Below are 23996 nucleotides of genomic sequence, written 5' to 3' on the forward strand. Positions count from 1 at the left end.
TTATATAGATTTTGTTGTAAACATCCGCTTGAAAGGATGGTTGTATGTTGTTTTTATGAAATTATAATATTGTCACAATGATATTGATAGTAGGGGTGGGTGCAAGGCGAGTACTTGCATTTTTCCATATATTTGATACTCGCCTTGCCTTGAACTAGCAATGAATTTTTAGACTTGGTACTTGCCTTGTCGGAAACGAGTACTTGTTATATCGAGTATTTGTCGCAAAACATGTAACTTGCAAGTTACTTGCCTTGCTCGATTACTTACTAGTAGGGCTGAGCATATGAAAAGTATTCGGGATTTTTGCCATACTTATAAGCCGACTTGCTTTCTTCGGATAGTTAAAAAATTGCCTTATATTTGTATTTGCTAATACCAAGTCCTTAATTAAGCGAGTATTCGTCTATATATGAGATACTTGCGAGTAACTTTCTGTACTTATACTTGCTCACTTAACTTAAAATTTTTGTATTCGAGCCTTTAAAATATAAATTATGTTTCAATGATTTTATGGTTAGGTGATTGTCTATATTTATACTAAATTTTTTTCTGATTCTTATGCTACACCAATGTAAGATAATATAGCGTAAAATTTGAAAAAAAAAAGAAAATTATTTAATCCCACATGTTTGATATTAAATAAATGGGAATTCGTCCAAAAAAATTCTGAACTTTTCAGCAATTGCCAAAAGAAACCTGTACACTTGTCTAGCCAATAAAAACCCGAACTTTTGTTGACTTATTTAAATTATTAAGAAATTTACCATTGACTGACCAGATTAGCACGCCGTTAAACAAAAGTTAAAACAGTGTTAACGGTTGGCGTTAAGTAAAACTACGTCGTTTCGTTTTACACGATTTGAAAATAAAAATAGGTAGACACCGGGTTTCGAAGCTAGGTTGTTTGGATCAAATGGCAATGTATTTTACCACCGGGCTAGTGGCACATTCAACGTATGTACAAACACATTTACTTTTATTTGGTAATGATTTTGAATATAAAAATTGTCTAAAAATTTAAAAAGTCCTTAAAATTCTAAAAATCAATTTTGAAACTAAAATTAAAAATAAAATTTTATTTTTCCTTTAAAAATCAAAAATCTTCCAAAATTTTCATTTTTAAAAAAAACTCCAAAAAATAATATTTTCATTTTTCGGAATAAAATAAAAAATTCGAAAAATAAAAAAAAGCGAAAAATATAAAAAAAGTTTATAAAAAATTCGAATCTGAAAATAATCAGAATCTATTAAAAATATTTTTTTATAAAAAATGCCAAAAAAAGAAAAATTGAAAAAAAAAATCGAAAAAAAAATTTCAAAAAAAGGGATAAAAGATTTCAAATCTGAAAACATATAATTAGAAACTATAAAAAAATATTATTTTTTATTTATTTTTATAATTTCTGATTATATGTTTTCAGATTCTAAATATTTTATAACTTTTTTTGGAATATTTTTCGATTTTTTTTATTTAAAAAAAATTATAATCCAGAAAATGAAAATTTTCTTTTTTCGAATTATTTTTCAATTTTTAGAAATTTTAGAGATCTTTTTAAGTTTTTAGATAATTTTTTCATATTCAATTAGTACTAAATAAAATTAAATGTGTGAGTAAATCTATTGATTGAGCCACTAGCCCAGTGGTAAAGTACTTTGCCATTTGATCCAAACAACCTGGGTTCGAACCTAGTAGTCTACTTGATTTTATTTTCAAATCAAGTAAAACGACGTCGTTTCATCCCATTTCAAAACGACGTCGTTTCACTTAACACCAACATTTAACGATGTTATTTTTTTCTGTTAAATTTTTTGACGGCATGCTAAATTGGCAAGTCAACTAAAACACTGTTAATTAATTCTAAAGTCAATGAAAAGTTTGTGTTTTTTTTGTCAGCCCTAAAGTTCATGTTTCTTTTGGCAATTCCTGAAAAGTTCATGATTTTTTTGGCCGAATTCCCTTAAATAAATATTAAAGTAGATGAAATAATAATGTAAATGTTACAATATATTTTGAAAATCAAGTAGCGGGTCGAAACGAGTCAAATACCTAAAATAATTTTAAGCCTTGTTACTTGATTTGCACTTGCAAGTATTTAAAATTATTAACTTGTTACTTGCCTTGATTAAAACGAGTACTTGTATTTACGGGGCAAGTACGGAGCGGGTAACGTATTTAAGGCGGGTAACGGGTATTTGTGCCCAGCCCTAATTGATAGCAATTATTGAACAGATCATCGTGCCCAATGGCAAGGATCAGGCTCTTGCATGTACCCAGGTAGTGGGTTCGAACCCTGTCGGAGGGAACTACCTCATGATGCATCTGTTCACCACACGGATATGGGTCCATGTTTTAGGACCCATTTGAATATCCGGGAGAGGGTCTATCCGTGGACTGCACCTCCCACCCGGGAGTTAGATCTGTATCTTTAATAGATCCGGGTTTAACCCTTTAATGTTAAAAAAAAATTGATAGCAATTATATTTTGTGTATCATGATCGTGACTAGTTCATGTTGTTGGTAGTTTTGGACATTGTTGTCTTGTTGACGAAAAAAAAACATATGTTGTCAGTTGACGACCAAATGAAGATCCGGTCAGAGTCATAGACTCACAGTAGCTCTTTCACTGGCTCTTTCTTTGTTCACCTGCCAATTTAAAGGTACTTCGCAGAAGTCCAAAAGATCAAATAAGGGAGTGCTTCATAAGAAAATTGTGGCAAAATTATACTTTTGTAGTTTTAAGATGTGCAAGTAACAACTTATATGTCTGATTTTACTATTTGCATTAGGTATATGAGGTGTTGTGAAAGAGTTTAGTATTAGAAAACTGTATAATACTGACTGAAATGCAGGTTACAATTATAAGATCACAATCTCACTTCGATCGGATCGTCTCAATCATCTTCAAGCTCATATCGCCTGAGAAGATACGATCATGCATAAGAATGAAGAACAACAGACTTGAGTCTTATTTATACGTCTAATTACTTCCTAACAACAAACCCTCTATTTGCTTACCAAGGCTCTTTGCAACACAATTAGTCCGCGCGTGTTTGTTTCTCTTCACTCTGTCACAAGCCCCATATCAGCTTCTTATTGGCCAAGGTAGGCAATAGTCGCTAAACAAAACAAAAGTGCAACTTTCAAAATTTCAAGTAATCACAAAGCCCACAGAGTATTTAAATGGAACACAACGTTTTGAGCCCAATACTGATAACAAAGTTAAACAAACATCTTTTTTTTTTGACAAACAAACATCTATTTTACCTCCCACTTTAGGCCTCTTTAGGATCGCCGAATTATCTTATATGTTTTTTTTTGTAACACTCTCTGTTATATGTTCAATTAAGACTTTTAACAGATACATAACTAAAGAGTAAGTCGTTGTGGGCACGAGCATGTTATAAGATAAACCAGAAATTAGGAATTTTTTTGGCGGGACAAGCAACATGGTAGACGTGCAAGGAGGTTATATCTGAACAAACACTACAAACACTACAAGAAAACAACACTTTGGCGAGAAAAATTAACGAGGAAATAAAATCTTCGTAAAATTACGTCGACTTTACGAGAAAATTACAAAAAAAGAATAAAACGTCGTTATTTTCTCGTAAAGTAACGAAGAAAATATTTACTCGTTAAAACAACGTAAAGTTACGTGGTTTTAACGAGAAAATTCTCTCTCCTCGTTAAAATCACGTAAAGCTTGCATCATCTTTACGAGGAAATGAGGAAATAGAGTTTCCTTGTAAACACAACGTAAATTCGCGTCTTCTTTACGAGGAAATGTTTTACGTGATTTTAACGAGGAATTTTAAAGCACATTTTTTTTACTATCTACCTATTCCTCGCAAATTCCTCGCAAAACTTCAACTACCAGATTCGAAAATTTTCTATAAATATGAAAGTTTCAACATCATTTTAAACACACCAATATTGAGGTTTGAGGTTTGGAATGAAGAGTAGAAGATAAGAAAGATGGTGTTTGTGGTTTGGGGTTTTAGATTTTAGGCGTTTAGAAAGCATACCTCGTTAATTCCTCGTAGTTAACGAGGAAATCACGACGAAAAAAAAAATGTGAGCCTCGTTAATTCCACGTAAGACAAAATCGTCGTAAAGGCCTCGTAAGCTTACGTGGAATTACCGAGGCCCGTCTTTTATTTCCTCGTAATTTCCTCGTGGGTTTACGAGGTTTTAACGAAATATTTTGTCTAAACCCTTAAACCCTAAACCCCAAACCCCATATTTCTTCTATTTTGTCTAAATCCCAAACTCCAAACCCCATTAATAATTTTATAATTTTCAAAAGATTATATTTTCAAATCTTCAAAAGATTATATTTTTGTTGCAAAATAAATAATTTGATTTTGTATAAGTTTATATTATAAAGAAGAGATTGATATTAGAAGTTAAAGAATTGTGGTTTTAAATTTTGAGTTTTGAAATGTTAAGAAGATTATATTTTCAAATCTTCAAAAGATTATATTTTTGTTGCAAAATAAAAAATTTAAATAAATAATTTGATTTTGTATAAGTTTATATTAGAAAGAAGAGATTGATATTAGAAGTTAAAGAATTGTGGTTTTAAATTTTGAGTTTTGAAATGTTAAGAAGATATTGAGGTTAAAAGGAAGATATGTTTGTAATATATGAAGTAGAATATAAGAAAGATGGAGTTTAGGGTTTGGGGTTTCTGATTTTAGAGGTTTAAAAATTTACCTCGTTAAAAACTCGTAATTTACGAGGCATTTACGAGGACCAGAAAGACGGGCCTCGCAGTTTCCTCGTAAATTTACGAGGATTTTACGAGGAAATAAAAGACGGGCCTCTTTAATTCTTCGTAAAGCTACAAGGAAATTGCGACGCCTTCGTAAGTTATATATACAACCCAAACCTCACACTCTCCATTCATCCCAACTTCCTCTCCAATTCCTCCCCATTTCCTCTCCAACTCCTCTCCCATTCCTCTCTCCTTCGAAATGGTAATTTCATCGCTCCCCATAATTAGTTTAGTATATTAGGTGGTTAGTTTAGGGAATTAAGATATGTTTACGGAATTTATGTTCGTTAGATAAATTTTTTAATTATTGATGATAGATTTTTTATTATTGATGATCATAAACTCAAAAAATATATTTTTGCAGGTTCGCAAGAACATGCTTACTGCTCACTACAGAGATATGTTCGGTGAGCCTGGTAGTCAGTTAGACCCGCCAGGTTCTTCTTCAGGTGTCGGCGGTTCCGTGTGAGTGGACTCGAGGCCTTCATCGACGTTATAGCGGCCACAAATCCGGAATGGGAAACTTTGTTGAGGAACATGAAACAGTAAAATCTCATTCCAGGCGAGTCATCGGGCACACATGACGAGGAGGATGTTACGACGAGGAGCGAGGAATTCTACGAGGCGATGAACGGGCCTTAGTTTTTTTTCGGTTTATGTATTATAAAATCCAAAACTTATTTATATATAAAATATTTTGTTGCATTTGAATTTTATTTAAAATTTATTTGTAAACCACAAATATTTAAATATTTTTACTAAATTAAATTAATAATTATTAAATTTATCAATATTATTTATTAATTCTATAATTCGCATTATACGAGTTATTTACGTCGAAAGCTAACCGAGGAATTTACGAGGAATTTACGAGGAATATTTTACGAGGTATTTACGAGGAAAACTTTTCAAGAAATCTACGTGGAGTTTACGAGGAATATATTTCAAGGAAGTTACATCAAATTTACAAGGATTTCTTTCCAAAGAAATTACGTGTAAGTAACGACGAATGCATCGCGTGGTTTCTACGAAGAAAGTCCGCGAGGATTTTACGAGGAAATGAGGCGAGGAACTTACGACGAAATCTTTACTTCGTATTTACGAGAAAATGGTTGACTCGCTACTTTACGAGGAAATGGCGACGAAATGTGTGTTACGACGGACGATAAACGACGAAACTCATTTCCTCATTAATTCCTCGTAAACTTCCTTTTATGAGGAATTAACGAGGAAATTGGTCCTCGTTAAATATCTGTTTTCTTGTAGTGAAAACGGCTTAGGTTCTATTTCGGTAGATATATCAGATATACATTAGATGTTTTAGTCATTTACTTGAAGATATCTACAAATTGTTTGTTCATTGACTAGTAGACTTCTGCCAGTTGCCAAATCGAAAAATCTGCAACGAGCGTGTTCTTACTAAATTCTCTCGATTTTAAATCATTTTTGTTGTAATTAAATGATAATTACGCGTCATTCAAGCTGTCATTACTAAGCTTTTTTGACAAAAGCTGTCATTACTAAGTTTTAAAGATATCTTCAAGTTAATAACAAATGAATCTAATGTACTCTAGTTGCAATCAACTTGATATCATACGACTGTTGGGAACATTAATTATACCCCAGAAGTCTCATCCCAATTAATTAAATTAGTCCATCCACTTCAAGATAAGTGTTGTTGGGGTTCTTTTTTACAGATTGTTGGGGTTCTTTTTTACACGAATTAAGAAACTAATAACATATACTATCATGATAAGAAAAAATATTTGACATCGAAAATCTTGTTTTATTTCATTAGGTTTGAATTAAGAATTGTGATACTGTATTATATTTAGTCAGTAGAATTGGTAACAAAGTCAACGAGTGAACACGTGAATCCTTTGTGCCTTTTGCATGGCCTGTGACCTTTTCGAGTTTACTAAGTACGGTGTCTCCTTTGTGCTTTTTAGCATAATATAAAATGATAATTTCCATTAAGATGCAATGATGAAGTTCGTGATAAAATTCAAATTTGTTCTTTAATTTGAAAAACAGCGACGAGAAGTATTTTTAAATCTCTTTATAAGAAAACGTAAATCTCGTAAATAATGGGGGTTTGCGGAAGCGCATATTACGATTATAAATTGATATTTTGTCAAAAAGGTTTTTAAGCAAATAGTTATAGAACATTTACTTGTCAATTATCATTACGAAAGTCACTTGAAACACACGGCTTGCAGAATAGTAGCAGTTGTCAATACGTAAATTGATCATTTGTGTATTTTTGTACCACTTTGGGATTTCAACTTGTTTTTCTTTGTTTTAAAATATCAAATATCACATGGTATTGGTGAGAGTCAAATACTACAAATTTCTCTGGTCTTTCACATCAGAAGAAAGAAAGAAAAAAAGTTGCTGTGGTTCCTTTTTCCCCACGCTGATTTGTTTATTGTTTTGGTCTCCTTATCTGCTTATAAAATTTTAGTCACGTGTTACGGCTAAGAGCCACCTCATTGCTGACTTCTCTTCAATCCATCCGTACATAGAATCTGTTATCTAAACCGCAAATAATTGATTAGTCGTTAATCAAATCACCAAATATTGAATTCAAACTTCTTTTTATATTTCAAAAATAATTTCTTTCTACACGAATTCCGCGTACAATCGGTAGGTCTAAGAGCATCTTTATAGGTATAACTTTTAAGATAGTTTTAACCATATGAGCCCACATTTTTGTTAAAATCTTTCCTTCTCTCCTCTTATGCAAGAGGTAAGTCTTAAGCTTTTTGTGGGTCCCCTTTCTCTATTTTTCTTTTTGATTGGTTAAATTTTTTTTTTTTTTAATCAAGAAAAAAAAGGTTTAAGAGTTATTTATAGAGTTACACCTATAAAGATGCTCTAATGTTGTATGTATATTACATAAAATGAATATAAAGATTTTTGTTTTGAATCTTTATGTTGCGTATCTTCTTCTAGTTGGGCCAAGTTGACAATTTTATAGACATTTTAGGTCAATTTTATAGAGTAGACTAGGTGTTTTCCTGCACCATGTGCAGTAAAAAAAATTAAAATATTTTTTTGACAGATAAATATAAATTATATTTAAAATAAAATGTTATTAATGTCGTAAATTTTCTTTTTCTTATCAAAATTTTACTATAAATTTGATTTAATTAAAAATAAAAATAGGATAAAAATAATTTTGTTTATTATTATATTTAAAAATATGCATGTATATATTTAAAATTATAATCTTAGATATATTTTTCTATCTATTCATTTTATTTAAATATATTAAATAAATTTGTACAAAATTGCATGATTATCAAAAATTAAAATTAAAAATATTTATAAAATATGTAGAAATATAAGAAACTAATGATTTTACGATTAAATTTTTATAATTTTCTAAAAAATTGTATACATTTTTGAAAATATTAGTAATAAAATTTATTGATATACATTTTTATAATATTTTTAAAAATATATAATTAAATGATATTTCAAAATTTGTAATGAAATATTTGAATATATTTATTTTAATGATGATTTATGAGTTATTACCATATTCTAAAAAAAATTCCAAAAATACAAATCGACATTAAAAGTAATATATGAGTTATTATCATATTTTAAAAAGCTTACCAAAAATATAAATTAACATTATATGTAATTGTCCATGTCATATTAAACTATAAGCCATGTCATCAATTATAGTAGCCATGTCATATTATTTTTATGAGAAAGATTGTAGAGAAGACATGTGGCAAAATCACTTCTCAAATATAGTCTAGGGGATGGATAAGAAGAAAGACCATTTATACAAAAACGCACATCTAAGTATAATACACACATTTATACAATGCAATCATCTAAAATAACCATATCAATCGTATTCACTCGTTGACTAAGAAGAAAATAAAAAAATCTGGCTGTCATTTTTAGAAGAAACTAGATTTTGACCCGCACGCCCGTGCGGGTGTATATTTTTATAAAATATTTTATTTTTCATGTCAATATTAGAGTTTGGCAAAAAATCCGAATCTAAAAAATCGAACCGATTCCGATCCAAAAAAGTACAAAACCCGAACCGGAATTGATTAAATATCAAAATTTTGGTATTTAGAGAACCGAAACTGATTCCGATCCGACCAAAGTATTTCAGATACTTGAATGTATTTGAAATAGATTTATATACTTGTATATATATTATTTTTTAGACTTAATGTATATAAAAACATCTAGAATATATATGGTACTTATAAGTTGGTTTAAATAATTGAAAATATATATAAATAGTCAAATGTAAATATCTAAAATAGTTAAAGTATACTCAAATCACCAAAAATACTTAACATAATTATTGATTATCTTTCCAAATATTTAAATCAAACCAATTTATATGTTAAGTTCAGGTATTTTGATATATGTTATTCAAATTTATTTGTAATATATTATTTTGTTTATATATTTTGAGAAATTTAAAGTATATAATGAATTTAAATGAGTTATCCGAACCTGAACAAACCCACAAAGACCCGAATTCAAATCCGAACAAAAATTTATAAATATCCGAATGGAACTGAAATCTTTGATCCCAAAAAACCAAAACCCAAACAGACCTAAACCGAACTCGAATGGGTACCCGAATTCCCACCCCAAATTCACAATCTATTTTTTTCCTTTAAAAACACATCAAGCATATAATTAATAGTATTTTATATGTACTATCATATAAATAATCACATATATTACATTTTCAATAATGACATATATTGAAAGCATTTTTTATAATGATTATTGGAAATTTTTTTAGTAAAAATAATTTTTTGAATATATGTATATTTGAAATCAATTTTTGATATAAATCAACTTTAAATTATTATTTTGATTTGAAATACTTATATAAATTTTAAATTTTGTTTTATGATTATTTTAGACAAATGATATTTTTTAGATAATTAGATTAGCTCATTTTTTGTATATTTTAAAATTGACATAAATATATAGTTTCTCATGATATAATAGATTTCCAATTTTTCTTAATAACATAAATTTTTTTTTCTTAATATACTGTTATCTATATTTTCAAATAATATTATATCATTTTTATATTGCTATTCATGTTTCCAAATAAACATATTTTTAAAAAATTGATATTCATGTTTTTAAACAAACCTATTTTTTAACTGTTGTCCAAATTTACAAACAAACATCTTTTAAAAATTGTTATCTATGTTTCCAAACAAATTTAATTTGTACTTCAATTTTAATAAGGTAGATTAAAAATAGTAAATACCTATATATTGTCATGAAATCACTGTTTATAATAAAAACTATAGATGCAGTGAAATCAGCCAATCGGGTCATTAGTAGCCAACAATTTAATCAATGATTTATTTATGCTCCATATTTTAGTTATTGTGAGAGATTGTGCATATCTACTGAGATTTTGTTTTGAAATTTAAGGTAACTAACATTTAAAAAGATATTCCATTAATTATACTTAATTTCCGATTTTATTAAAAGAATATTAATATTAATGGCACAAGTTGGTAAATATTAAGAAGAATTAATGGTGATTTTTTATTTGTATTCACTTTTAATAAAATAGATTGTTTTTTCCCAAAAAAAAAACTTCACGTTGTACTCGCGAACTGGTTTTGTAGGTTTCATCTCCTTAAGAAAAACAAAATTTTGGTTGGTGCCATACTACCATATTGTTCTTTGTCTGTTCTGTAAGTAGAAGAAATATAAATGTATAAGGCTGTGATTCATGCGTATCAATATAGAACATTATTATCTTTGTATTTAATAGTTAGATTTTGTGGAGTGTATAACGCAAGAGATCTAGATTGTAGGCATATATATGTAAATTAGTTGATACAGCTTAGAATATTCCTTTTCTTGTTTATAACCGAGGGATAACAACAATGCATAACGAAAGGAAAGTAATGTTCAGCGAATTAATGATCTAGCGAAATTATAATATAAATAGGCAATGAATATAAAATAGCTGTTTAATGCTAGTGGCAATTGAATGTAATTTTTGTGCAACTTTAGGGGCTAATTCATTTTTGTACTTCAGTTTTAATAGTTTAGATTTTATAACCGTAAATTCCACTAACTCAATATAAGTTATATAACCTATGATACATACATATATGAACAGTTTGATCACGCTTTACAGTTTTCTCTTTCTCTTACGATTAAGCAATATTGTCTAAAATTAAATTGTTTAGGTTAGTCAAAATATTTTGCGACTCTTAAGAGAAGGTGCATGCATATCCTAAATACGTGCAAGACAAGAGTCAACTAGCAAGCTAAGCATACGCGTCAGCAACCGGTTTGAGAAAAGACAAACCCGCAACTGGTTTTTGTCTCTTCCTTTTTATTCGGCCGGTTCGGTAATAGCTTTCAAGTTACGACACCATCTTGGTCTATTTATATCCCTTCTGGAACATACTCTGTCTCTACGCGTCCTCTCTGTAACTCTCTCTCTTAGTTGTCAATTACTCTCTCTCAAGCAATCAGAATTCAAGTTTTGTTTTTCTTTTTGTTGGTAGTTTTAACCTAAAAAGATTCGAAGAAAAACTCAAATGGGTCTTTGCGTATCTGTTGGTCGTAGCGAGTGCGATTCTTCTCCGACGGCTAAAATCGTGACGGTTAACGGCGATCTCCGGGAATACAATGTCCCGGTGATAGCTTCACAGGTTCTCGAAGCGGAATCAATGGCTTCCTCGTCTTCCTCCTCCTCTCGGTCTTCTTCTTATTTTCTATGTAATTCGGATTCTCTCTATTACGACGACTTCATCCCGGCGATCGAACCGGAGGAGATTCTTCTAGCGGATCAAATCTACTTCGTTCTCCCTATCTCTAAACGTCGGTACCGTCTCACGGCGTCCGACATGGCGGCTCTGGCGGTGAAAGCCAGCGTCGCGATGGAGAAAGCTGCGAAGAATAAAAACCGCCGTCGTAAGAGCGGGAGGATCTCTCCGGTGATGGGGATGAATCAGCCTAACGAACGGATCGTCGCCGTTAATAGAAGTTCGACGACGGTGATGCAAATTAAGGGAAACCTACCGATTAAAACGACGCAGTTTAAGAGTACTACAATCGGTTATTCCCGGTCCGGTTCGGTACGGCAATTGAAAAGATATGCGTCTGGGAGAGCTAGGAAGCTTGCGGATCGATCGATTAAAAGAGTACTGTCAACAATCCACGAAGAAAACATATTTTAGATTTCTAAGAATACATTTTTTATTTTAATTTTTGTTGTTGTTACGGAAATTATTGTTAATGTTTGAAATGGAAAAAAAAAACTCTCTGTAAATTACAGTGTTCATTTGTTTCTGTGATATGATATTTTCCCGTTTGGTTGTCATGTATACTATTAAACTATATGCGCAATAGCTTATGCTACAAATCAAGTACGTATCACACAGTGCAACTTTCATGAAATATGAAAAAACTACACCAGTTAAAAGATGAGAAATGTTAAAAACATTCTCAACATTGTTGTCGGTAACCACTAGATGGTGGTTCAGTGGTAAGCGCCAGAAAAAAAGCGTCATGAGTTTGATATGCGGTGGCCATCAGAGCTAGCGTTAAATCGCAAGAATACATGGGTTAACAAATTTGATAAATTGACAAGTAATACTAATTGGTTCTAGATTTATTTTAGTTTAAATTTAAACTAAAATAAATAAAATTAAAAATTATCGACCAATCAAATTATAATAATTTTATTAAGACTTCAAAAATGAAAATATGTAAGTAAAAATCACTTAAATTACTTCACGTTTAATGTATAAGAGGGTTTCTATTTTTATAAATGTTTTATACACTTACAAATAATTTTAAATTAATGACTTATAAGACATGTTTGGATATTATAAGATATTAATAATTATTATAATATTTTATATAAGAAAATAATGTTTTATATATGAGTATAAAATCATTATATCAATTTCTATAAATTGTGTTCTATTAATTATTTTATGTAGTATATAAATAATAAAGAATTAATCAAACATTATTATATTTTCTATTATTTTGAAAATTAGTTAGCATAAATTATTATTTGTAGTATCGTTTAGATTATTTGGTAAGTAATATTAATTAATTCTAAACTTATCTTTTATTTTAGATCTAGTTAATATAATTGAAAACTGAAAATCTATTACCCAATCAAATTATAACAATTTTACTTAGGGGGTTATTGGAACATGATTTTTTGTGGATTTTGATGATTCTAACAATTTTACTTAGGGGATTATTGGAACTAGATTTAATAAATTTTACACATAGATTTTCATAACTTGTGTATAAAATTCTATTGATTGTTAAACTTTTAAGGTAAGAAATTAATGGTGGTAGGAAAAAGTAAAAAATAATCATTTCAATCATTAAAGAGTCAAAATGCTATTATATCCCGTTAATATATAAATAATACAAAAATAATAAATAATTTTTTTTATAATTTTGAAATATATTTTTTAAATTTTAACTTTTTATATAAAGGTTTTGATTTTTTTTTGCAAATTGTTTTTGAAATTAAATATATGTTTTAATAAAACTATTTTAATATTTTTTGACTTTTGTTAATTTTTAATAGTTATTTTCTATTTTTTTAAGTTGTGATTTGTATTATATGTTAAACTCTCTCAATGGCTTCTGATTTAATATATGCGGGGATTCTTTCTCTTACTTTATTTATTAACTAGATTATTACTCGCTCTTCCAAAAGACGGCTGTATTTTATTTTATTTTTTTTTTTAAATTAATTTTTATATTTGAGTTTTTTTTGTAATCTATGTTTAATATTAATTTAATTTGATAGAGCAATCTCTTAAATAAATGAAATGTATAGTTGGACATAACATATATCAATAGGTCATGTTCATGTTTTAATATAATACTAGATTATGACACGCCTTTTAAAAGGGCATGTATATTTTTGTTTTAATTTTTTTTTGAAAAAATTAGTTTTTATATTTGAGTTTTTATAATCATATTTGTGTTTAGTATTAATTTAATTTGATAGAACCGTCTCTTAAATAAATGGAATACATAATTGGAAATAATATCTATCAACATAGAATAAATATTTTTCAATATTATATTTATAAAAACTGCTCTAATTTTTAATTGATGAGGATGTCCTTACTCTGCACACTTGTTTCAGATATTTTTAGTTTAATTTTACAAAAACAAAATTGAAAATATAATTGCTTTGATTATACTCAATTTAAATTGTTCACATTTGATTTGTAAAATTTTCTCAATATGTAAAATATGAATAGATTTTGCTGAACAGTTACATAAGTAAACTGGCCCGCAGCTCACCAGTCATCAGTCTCATCGATTCCATGTTTGATTCTATATTCAAAAGGGTTATTTGTGAAATAACAAAAAAATAATTATTATTTTAGTGTAATTAGTTTGAGTAAGGGTTAGAGAGATAAAAAGAAAAATAAGGAGAGAAAATGTTGTTTTGGTTAGATAGTAAATTTAGGATTCATGTATATATGGACAAATTTTCTTTTAAAACATTATAGACAAAAAAAAACTATTTATTTACTTGAGGGATGAACATGGGTAAGTCCATTCTCCTCTTTAGGATTATAGGTGAAGAAGTAATTTAGCATCTTTCCAATATTAGCATAGTCCTTGAAAATTACTATACATGGAACTATTGTAAATAAAAGACTTGGAGGTAAAGTTTGGAATTTGAGTGCAAAGTGTTATTCACTGGTGTGGTTGGAAAGAGACAAGATGTAAACAGTCAATGGTATTTAACTCGATAAAGTCCAACTTTAATCAAATTAAGCTTTAGACTTTTCATTTTTTGTTCAGTCTTTTTGTACCTTTCTACTTAAGAAAAACCAATAATGTTAATAACAACAAAATAATATTTTGTATATTTATTTAATTTTAAATCATAAATAATATATCAACGTTTAAAATTATATATATCTGTAATTTACAATTTTTGATAGAAAATTACTTTTTCTAAAACATTTTTTTAATTTTACAGATTCGTGGATATGTTCAATTTAAATTTGACCATCTGGTCCGCATAAAATAAATTCAATCCACACTCACATTTGTAATCTTTTTTATATCAATCTATTTGCATCTATTTTGCCGCATATCAAACAGAAGGGAACCCGCGAGTTATAATTAAATATGCCATGCTAAATACCAGATAAACCATGAAGCCATGTTCTTCCAACTCTGAAATAAATCACTCAAGCACATATCTCCACCATAAATTGCTTAAACAATGCTAATTCCCCTATATATTGTTTTCTCTTGGCCAAAAGTAATGTGCAACCAAAATCATCTCCTTTTCCCGTGTGACTCATTGGTCTTGATCGCAAAACATATCCAAAATAGAGCTGAAGATTGTATATAATAAAATACAATACGAAGTCTAAAAACTGGAAATTGTGTGAACCCTAAGATTTGATTATTCTATTGGACTAAGAAATGGGAATGTTCCATTCTTTTATGTATGGTCGACAAGGCGACAAGTCTCCGACAGTAACAAGTTCGTATCTGGCGCCTGGCGGCAACAACATTAAATACATTATCTTATTCTGTTAGTAATAAATTAATAATCGATTGATTGGAAAAATGGGAAGCGGATCTATTTAAAACAGATATTCTATCATCCTCTTAATAATTAATTACAAGATCATCTAAGAAGTGCCTAGCAATCTTTCCAAAAACTAGACCTTAGCTTATATAGGACAAACTAAACGAAATAAACGCGAATTTGACTTTTAGCTTCTTGTTCATACTCCAAGATAAGAGTGATTGGAATTTGGAATCGTTTAATTAGTAAGCTTTGCGTTTCATGAGAGTCACAAAGTGGGCTCTATATCAGCCCATTAAAAGAGAATCTTAACCCATTTATAGATTCACTCTCGAGGAGCGCTAGTTGTTAAATACCACTCCGTTTTCTCCTCCAAATTAAAATGATTTCATTCTTTTGATAAAGAAAATAATTCCATAATGTAGTTAAATTTCACTTTAATTCTACACTATTTTAAAATAGAAAATAATTAAAATATAAAATGTTATTCTAGTTATAGAGAAGTTACTTGAAACTCTATTTTATATGAAAATAGAATATATATATATACACATATATTTATATAGATATTGTTTAAAAATAATATATTTGGAAATGCTCATATAGTTTGGCCTACGTGGACTGAAAATTTCAGGGTGAAGTAAAACAACTTTCATAGTAGGAAACAAAAAAAAGGTTCATTTTTTACAAGATAAATATAATTAATTATCTTCAGCTCATACACACGTATTTGAATCAAGTTATGACACAGCACCACGACGTATTAGTATGAACCTACTACCTAGAATATAAAATCTCATCGCTTGGATACGAATATATTTGTTCTATTATCATTTCTTTGATTGTTGTTATAAAGATTTCATGTAGTTGTTAATTGAATCATATATGATTCATATACTTTGTAAACAAATGGGAGTAATCTGTGCGCACACATATGCTCCGAATGGGTTTTCAAAAAGAAAAAAAAACACATAAGCTCCAAAATGGGAAAAACAAATATGACGTTTGTGTTTCTATCGGATGATCGAGTGAAACAATTGCGTATCTAACAAATTGAGTGGTCTAAAATATGAACAAAACTTATCTTCACTCCCTAAGGTGAATCTCTACATTCACCCACCAATAGGAATTAGTTAATTGAGATTTGATATCTATTAAAAAAGGAAACCAAATAATAAAAATTTAATGAAATAAAATTATGTTTTTAGATAAATAAAAAATAGTAGCAATTATAAAAATATTTTTTTTTAGTATTGATAAATCCGTCAAAAATACTAAACCCTAAACTCTAAATTCTAAATACTAAACCCTAAATTTTAAATACTAAACCCTAAATTCTAAATACTAAACCCTAAACCCTTAGGAAAAGCCTGAACCCTTGGAAAAATCCTATACCCTAAATCGTTAATCTTAAACCCTAAACCCTTAATCATAAACCATAATATTAAACCCTAAATTCTAAACACGAAACCCTAAACCTTAAACCCTAAACTCTTTGACAAATATTAAATCATATACTCTTAATCCTAAACCATAAACCATTTTGGAATTTAGAATTTCAGGTTTAGTATTAGAAGTTATGATTTAGGGTTTAGGGATTAAGATTTAGTTTATGATTTAAGGTTTGGTTTAAATTTAAGGGTTTAGGGTATAGGATTTGCCCAAGGATTCAGGCTTTCCCTAAGGATTTAGGGTTTAATATTTAGAACTTAGGGTTTAGGGTTTATAATTTAGGGTTTAGGGTTTAGTATTTTCTGACGGATTTATCAATATTAAAAAGAATGTATTTTTTTGATGATTGCTACTATTTTTTATTTATCTAAAAATATAATTTTATTTCATTAAATCATTATTATTTGGTTTCCTTTTATAAGAGATATCAAATCTCAATTAACTAATTCCTATTGGTGGGTGAATGTAGAGGTTCACCTTAGGGGGTGAACCTAAGTTTTGTTCCTAAAATATCTAATACTATAAAGAAAAGCATAATTCTCTTCTCATCTTGCCACGTAAGTAAATACTCTCATCTGGTCGTGACACGTGTTCACTAAATCAAAGCGCTGCGGTTCATTTAACTCATTCGGCATTATATGTGGGTTTGTTGTGTGGTTGGGCTTCGTATTGTCATCTGCCTTCAAAGCCCATCTGTAGAAACCCTAAAAAGCTTAATAGGTGTCGTTTTGCATTTATCATGTTTTTTCTTCTGCGCTGTTAGACTCCGCCGCTACCTCCTTCTATTGTTCTGGCCGTTGCAGTTCTTCGTGTCTTCATCTGACCGGCGACAAATATTCCATGCGTTACAGAATCAGTGAGAATCCAAACATCGGCTTTAATGGACGAATTAAACTAGCTGTCCACTCCTCCCACGATTTATTATTAAACACATCTCTCTTTACTCCCTTGCTCTGAATCTTCTACTATAAAGGGTGTAACATCCCGAGTTGTGATATGTGAAAAGGCTTAAGAGAATTGATTTGGCTACCTATATCACCAAAGTTGACTTACCTTTTCCGGAACACATCCTGAAAGAACTCCAGAGTTAAGCGTGCTTGAGCTGGAGTAGTGGAAGGATGGGTGACCTATCGGGAAGTCATTCGCGATAGCGTGCGAGTGAGGCCAAAGCACGGGGAAAGGTCGGGTGGTGATTGCAGGGTCAGTAGACGATGATTTCGAGCCTTTGGAAAATTAACGACCGACCGTCGGATGGGATGGGGCCCACGGGCCGAGAGAGCGGACGTGGGTGGCCCATTAGCCGTGGGCGGGTCGGGACGTTACAAGTGGTATCAGAGCTGGTTAGCCGTCTCAGTTCTGACCTGAGAGGCGTCTTGAGACCTGTCGTGGAGCGCAACGAGGACGTTGCGTTCTTTGAGAGGGGTGAATTGTAACATCCCGAGTTGTGATATGTGAAAAGGCTTAAGAGAATTGATTTGGCTACCTATATCACCAAAGTTGACTTACCTTTTCCGGAACACATCCTGAAAGAACTCCAGAGTTAAGCGTGCTTGAGCTGGAGTAGTGGAAGGATGGGTGACCTATCGGGAAGTCATTCGCGATAGCGTGCGAGTGAGGCCAAAGCACGGGGAAAGGTCGGGTGGTGATTGCAGGGTCAGTAGACGATGATTTCGAGCCTTTGGAAAATTAACGACCGACCGTCGGATGGGATGGGGCCCACGGGCCGAGAGAGCGGACGTGGGTGGCCCATTAGCCGTGGGCGGGTCGGGGCGTTACAAAGGGTATGTTTTACACCCTAAAATTCATCAGTTCAATCTTCTCACTCAAAAGCTTTCCAGAATACCAAGCGACCAAAATGGCTAACTCTATTGTTTTGCCTAAGCACAAACATATAAAGGTATAGACTTTATGTAGGTAAAGAGCCATGTGGTAGATGAGTGAAAACGAAGAAGACAAGGTCTCATGGAAAAAGAGATGAACACTCTCAATGACTGGAAGAAGAAAATAGAAGCAAATATCCCTTCGTCAGCCGCGTAATGTCCTAAGTCAATCAAATCCTTACAATCTCTGGTATGTAACTATGGTATGAGTATCTATGTAAGTGTTTGATTTGTTCGTTTGATAAAGATTTGATACGTTGTGATGTGTTCTTATCTATAACCTTTTTTTTGTCACGAGTTCTTAGCTATAACCTAAGAATCAAATTGTGTATGGAATAAATTGTTGTTGCCAATAATTTAGTGTTAATCTTTAGAGTTATTTAAATTTTTAGATTTGTATCTAGATAGACGTGCGTGGAATCACATGACAATTGATGTCTGGGTTAGGGCATTTTTCCAAATCTGGGTTCAATTCTTACTTGGTTTACTTGGTTTACTTGGGTTAGCTAAGGTCTTAAAATATTTTTTTTATGTATATTATTAGTTAACAGTTCTTATGTGATTTGCTTGGTACGTGGTTGAGTCTAAATGTGATCATGTTTAATTCAATATTATGAGTGCATCCATATTTAGTGTTTTATGTGTATTAATCTATAGTGATTCACTTGGTATGTGGTTATATGATCATGTTTGATGCAATATGATGATTTACTTGGCACGAGGTTGAACCTAATGTGAATGTGTTTGTGTCAGTATGATTCGTGCATCAAGGACTGTGATAAGGCAGTTGAAAGAGATAGAAAGCTTAGGCCTGGAACGGAACAGCTCTGTCGAATATGGAACAGCTCTGCTACGGCGCCGCACACCCTCTCCTCTGATGCGCATGTGTTCTGTTCAGAGCTGCGACCAAAGCGCTGGAGAGCGAGGGTTGAGACTGAAACAGAGGGTTGGATAGATGGGAAGCCTGTTGAGGGAAACCTTGAAACAGATCTCGAGCGCGACAATGGAGAAGGTTGCACTATTTGGCGACCAAGGGAAGTGAGAGGATGATATTTGAGACATGCCCTTCGAAAAAGATTTGATCTTGTGGAAGTTAAAAGCTTTGAAGCGACGTGAAGAGGAGTGACCTCCTTCTTGCTAAAGTTAGAGATTGCTTTTAAACTAAACCCATGTATGCATCACTCTAAACCGTAAAACTCCTCTCAAGATTTATCTATGTACCCACAAACAAGAAATGGTCGAGACTTTGAGTTTCTTTAAGCTTAAAGGAAGAAATAGTAGTGGAATTACGTGTTATCAATATATGGTTAGTATGAGAAGTATCGAATAGATGAGGGGGAGCAAGTTATGATTTTATTGTATCTAAATAACTGTATTTAAAAATGTTACTTCATGAATTCCAAAAATATCTTCAAACAATTTCAATACTTATATGAAAACGATCAATATCTTCAAAATATATATGCACGAACAAAAGACACAAATAAAAAAAAAATATATGTCAATGAAATCTCAACTCCTGATATGATCTCCTATATTTTGAAATTATTCGAACACCAAAGCTTGCTTCAGCTATGTTTCTTGATTTCTTTATTTCAACTTTTTCTCACTTAACATACAAACACGTCTGTTAACTCTATTAATATAATTTTATCATATTTAGTTAAATATAATAATTTTATTTTAATATGATTGAAACTAGATAAAATTGGGATATAATTTTTATTTTTAATTTTATAAACAATAGCTAAATATATTTTAATGCAAAATAATAGTTCATTGCTCATTACAAAATTAGTGAAAATATTCACATAAACTTTTTGAAATTAAGATATTTTTAAAATATTTATAATATGATTCATAGGGATTATATAATAGATGAAGTATGATAGAGTATTTATTTTTCATTTTATAAACGATTATTGGATATATTAATGTATAATATTATTTCAAAAATAATTACGAAATTACTGAAACTATTTACATATAATTTTTGAATTAAGATTTTGTTAAGATCTTCTTAAATAGATATTTTCAAAACCTTATATATATGTGTGTATATATATATATTAAATGAAAAGATATCAAAAATATTATGATTAAAGTAGTTCAAATATTTGATATATTATTAGTTTTATTAGCTGACAAAAAAATATTAGTCTTATTAAAATACTTTTAATAAATTTTCTTAATAGTTGTAAGTCATATCTTCATTTTCATACTTTCTCTTCCTATATCTCTCTGCTTCTCTCTACCAATCTGATTTTTATTTGGCAATAAGCTTTAATATCAATTACTAACATTCTATAAAACAACTACAATAACTTTGACAAAGATCAAATCTGATTCATTTATGTATTTTATAGTGTTATAAAACTGAAACATAATAAAACTTTATTATTCAGGATTAAAACAGCAAAAATAATAAGTGCAATAATTTTAGTAATAGTTAAAATTTGTTATAGAAAACATAATTATATTCAATCCAACTTAATATAAAAGAAAATTTACACAAAATCACATATTTTATAAAAACAATCCATCAAATCCCGCCCGTAGGGCGGGTCTACCCTAGTATTTTAAATAAAAAATAGTTCAAAACACCGTACAAATTTATAATAACTTATGAAATTGGTATTTTATTTTATATTTTTATAAAATTAATTACATCAACTAAATGCAAAATATATATTATAACATATTAGTAAATTTTACTTTATTTAAATTTAGAAAACATATATTTTAAAAATAAATCTTGGTCATTTCGTAAATAAATTTAAAAGTGTAAAAATATGTTTACAATGAAACATTATATATAAAATATATATTTAGTTTATTTTACTTTATCAGCTTAAATAATGACTAGAATATGGACGATGAGTCTATTTTAAAATTAATATTTATGTAAAACTAACCAACTTTAATATTGTAAAAATAATCAACAACATTTTAAGAAAATAAGAAGAAAATGAACCGGTTGTTAGACTCCAAATATGGGGTGATTCAACTGTACTATTCAGTCTATTATTTTACTTCATATTTCTTCGTTAATCTTAACTACTAGTAGATCAATCTTGGGATAAAGTATATATCAGTAAAGAGGAAGGTGGTCTGGGCTTTAAAGATATACTGGATTTTAACACAGCTATGCTAGGGAAACAACTATGGTGGCTGATAGAGAAGCCTAATACACTTTTTTCACGAGTTTTTAAAGGACGGTATTTCAAAAATGCTTCACCCCTGGAACCGATCCGTTCATACTCACCGTCATATGGCTGGCGGAGTATTATTTCAGCTAGATCTCTGGTTAGCAAAGCACTAATCAAAAGGATAGGAACAGGGTCTTCCATATCAGTATGGAATGATCCTTGGCTCCCAACCACTCGCCCGAGACCAGCAAACAAAAATCATGTTCTCAGTCACCCCGATCTCACGGTAGATCAACTTATTGATCCAGAGCTACGTATCTGGAACTCACAGGCAATAAGGGCTTTGGTGGATCCCAATGATGTAAGTATTATTGAAAGCATTCCATTGAGTAGGTTTCATAGCATGGACACGGATGGATGGCATTTTACTCAAAACAGAAAATATTCGGTCAAATCAGGATACCAGGTGGAACGGGTTTATCCGGATAAGGGGAAACCTTTACCGATTTTTGGTCCGACAGTTGATTTCATTAAGGCACATTGCTGGAAAATTCACTGTCCACCAAAGATTAAATATTTCTTATGGCAAATAGTGTCAGGATGTATTTCGGTAAGGAAGAACTTACACTCACGAGGATTATCCGGGGACTTATATTGTAATAGATGTGGTGCTCCAGAGGAATCAATTAACCATGTATTTTTTGAATGTCCTCCAGCGCGTCAGGTTTGGGCACTATCCCAGATCCCATCTAATCACTCATTTTCCCCACAGAGTCTATATTCACTAATATGGATTATTTATTTTGGAGAGTTCTTCCAAAATTGGAGGATCATCGGTTTGCTTGGATATTATGGTATATTTGGAAAGCAATGAATAATAAGGTTTTTAACAATTTGGATGTTGAACCTATGGATACCCTAAAACTAGCAGACACAGAATCAAAGCTTTGGAAGGAGGCACAAATTCCCCCTACACCAGTAATAGGTCAACAAAATTCGGATCTTCCGTCCATTCAAGAACGGTGGTGTTTTATTGATGGATCCTGGAAGGATAAGGAAATCTTCTCGGGACAGGGGTGGTATAGTATACTTGAGGGATATGATGGTCTTATGGGAGCACGGAATGTCAGGGCTTCCCTATCTCCTCTCCACTCAGAGATAGAAGCTTTAATATGGGCGATGGAGTGTATGCGGAACCTGAGGCAGTACAGGGTTACATTTGCGACAGATTGTTCTCAATTGGTGAAGATGGTTTCGGAACCAGAAGAATGGCCTGCTTTTACAACCTATTTAACAGATATCGAGACTTTAAAAGGAAACTTTCATAGTTCATATATTATTTATGTATCTCGCACGAAGAATCAAAAGGCCGACAGCCTCGCTAGAAGTGCTAGGAATCAACCGACCTTTGTCGTGCATATGGATGCAGAGTTACCCGTTTGGTTTACAAAGTCGTTTTGAGTCTGTAAAAGTCGATGACAAAAAAAAAAAGATCAAACATTTTTAAATAATGTAACAAATGTATTTGTTATGTTTTTTTGAATGGAGATTTACAGGTGGAACATTCACTGACGTACGATCCATCTTTTTATCTTTTTTTCCACTCGAACCCTTAGAGCATCATCAACGGCCGTGGTTCAAAAAGGAGGTGCTTAACAATTTTAATTTTTTCCATCTTTTTCTTTGTGATTAAAAAAAATTAATAAAAGAACCATTGGCGGACCACCACGTGTCAGTAAGGCCTGCAAAAACACCAAACACCAACGCTTAATTAAACGTTCTTCTTTTTCTGTTTCTTCTCTTTCTTTATTTTTTTAATTAAAATATTCATAAGCAACCATTAAACCACTAGGGTTAATGGTGCTCTTAGACAATACTTATCATGTAGTAAGGGCATCTCCAACCCAACTTCATTTTTAACTCCAAAATAGAGTAAAAATGATTATGCAGTAACATATGCTCCAACTCAACTCCATATCTCACTCCATTTTGAAGTTTACTCTATAAATGGAGTAATCTATTTTTTGTTTGTTGATGACTCCATTATGAAGTGAAAAATAGAGTAGGATTAGAGCAATTTTACTTCATATTCACTTTTACTCTATTTTGGAGGAAAAACAGAGTTTTACATTAGAGATGCTCTAAGGCA

At 30.8% G+C, this 23996-nt stretch overlaps 1 protein-coding gene and 1 long non-coding RNA gene across 3 annotated transcripts; both read left to right on the forward strand.

The window, feature by feature from the left end:
* Window positions 1-11219: 11219 nt before the first annotated feature.
* LOC108815964 (uncharacterized) lies at window positions 11220-12144 on the forward strand. The gene has a single exon (XM_018588509.2). The coding sequence runs from the start codon at window positions 11360-11362 to the stop codon at window positions 11999-12001; it is 642 nt and encodes a 213-aa protein (XP_018444011.1). The 5' UTR covers window positions 11220-11359; the 3' UTR covers window positions 12002-12144.
* Window positions 12145-17545: 5401 nt separating this feature from the next.
* On the forward strand, window positions 17546-20000 carry LOC130497682 (uncharacterized). 2 transcript variants are annotated; one of them, XR_008936689.1, is made up of 3 exons: window positions 17546-17792; window positions 18733-18888; window positions 19452-20000. It is a non-coding gene; the product is annotated as an uncharacterized LOC130497682 (long non-coding RNA). The 2 variants fall into 2 exon arrangements; XR_008936688.1 differs by lacking the exon at window positions 17546-17792 and having other exon boundaries at window positions 17800-18888.
* Window positions 20001-23996: the final 3996 nt, after the last annotated feature.

The sequence above is a fragment of the Raphanus sativus genome, chromosome 7 (assembly GCF_000801105.2).
Source record: "Raphanus sativus cultivar WK10039 chromosome 7, ASM80110v3, whole genome shotgun sequence".
NCBI classification, from domain to species: Eukaryota; Viridiplantae; Streptophyta; class Magnoliopsida; order Brassicales; family Brassicaceae; genus Raphanus; species Raphanus sativus.

Coding starts and splice junctions, on each gene's coding strand:
- LOC108815964 (XM_018588509.2), top strand. CDS start 11,360: ATGGGTCTTTGCGTATCTGTTGGTCGTAGCGAGTGCGATTCTTCTCCG.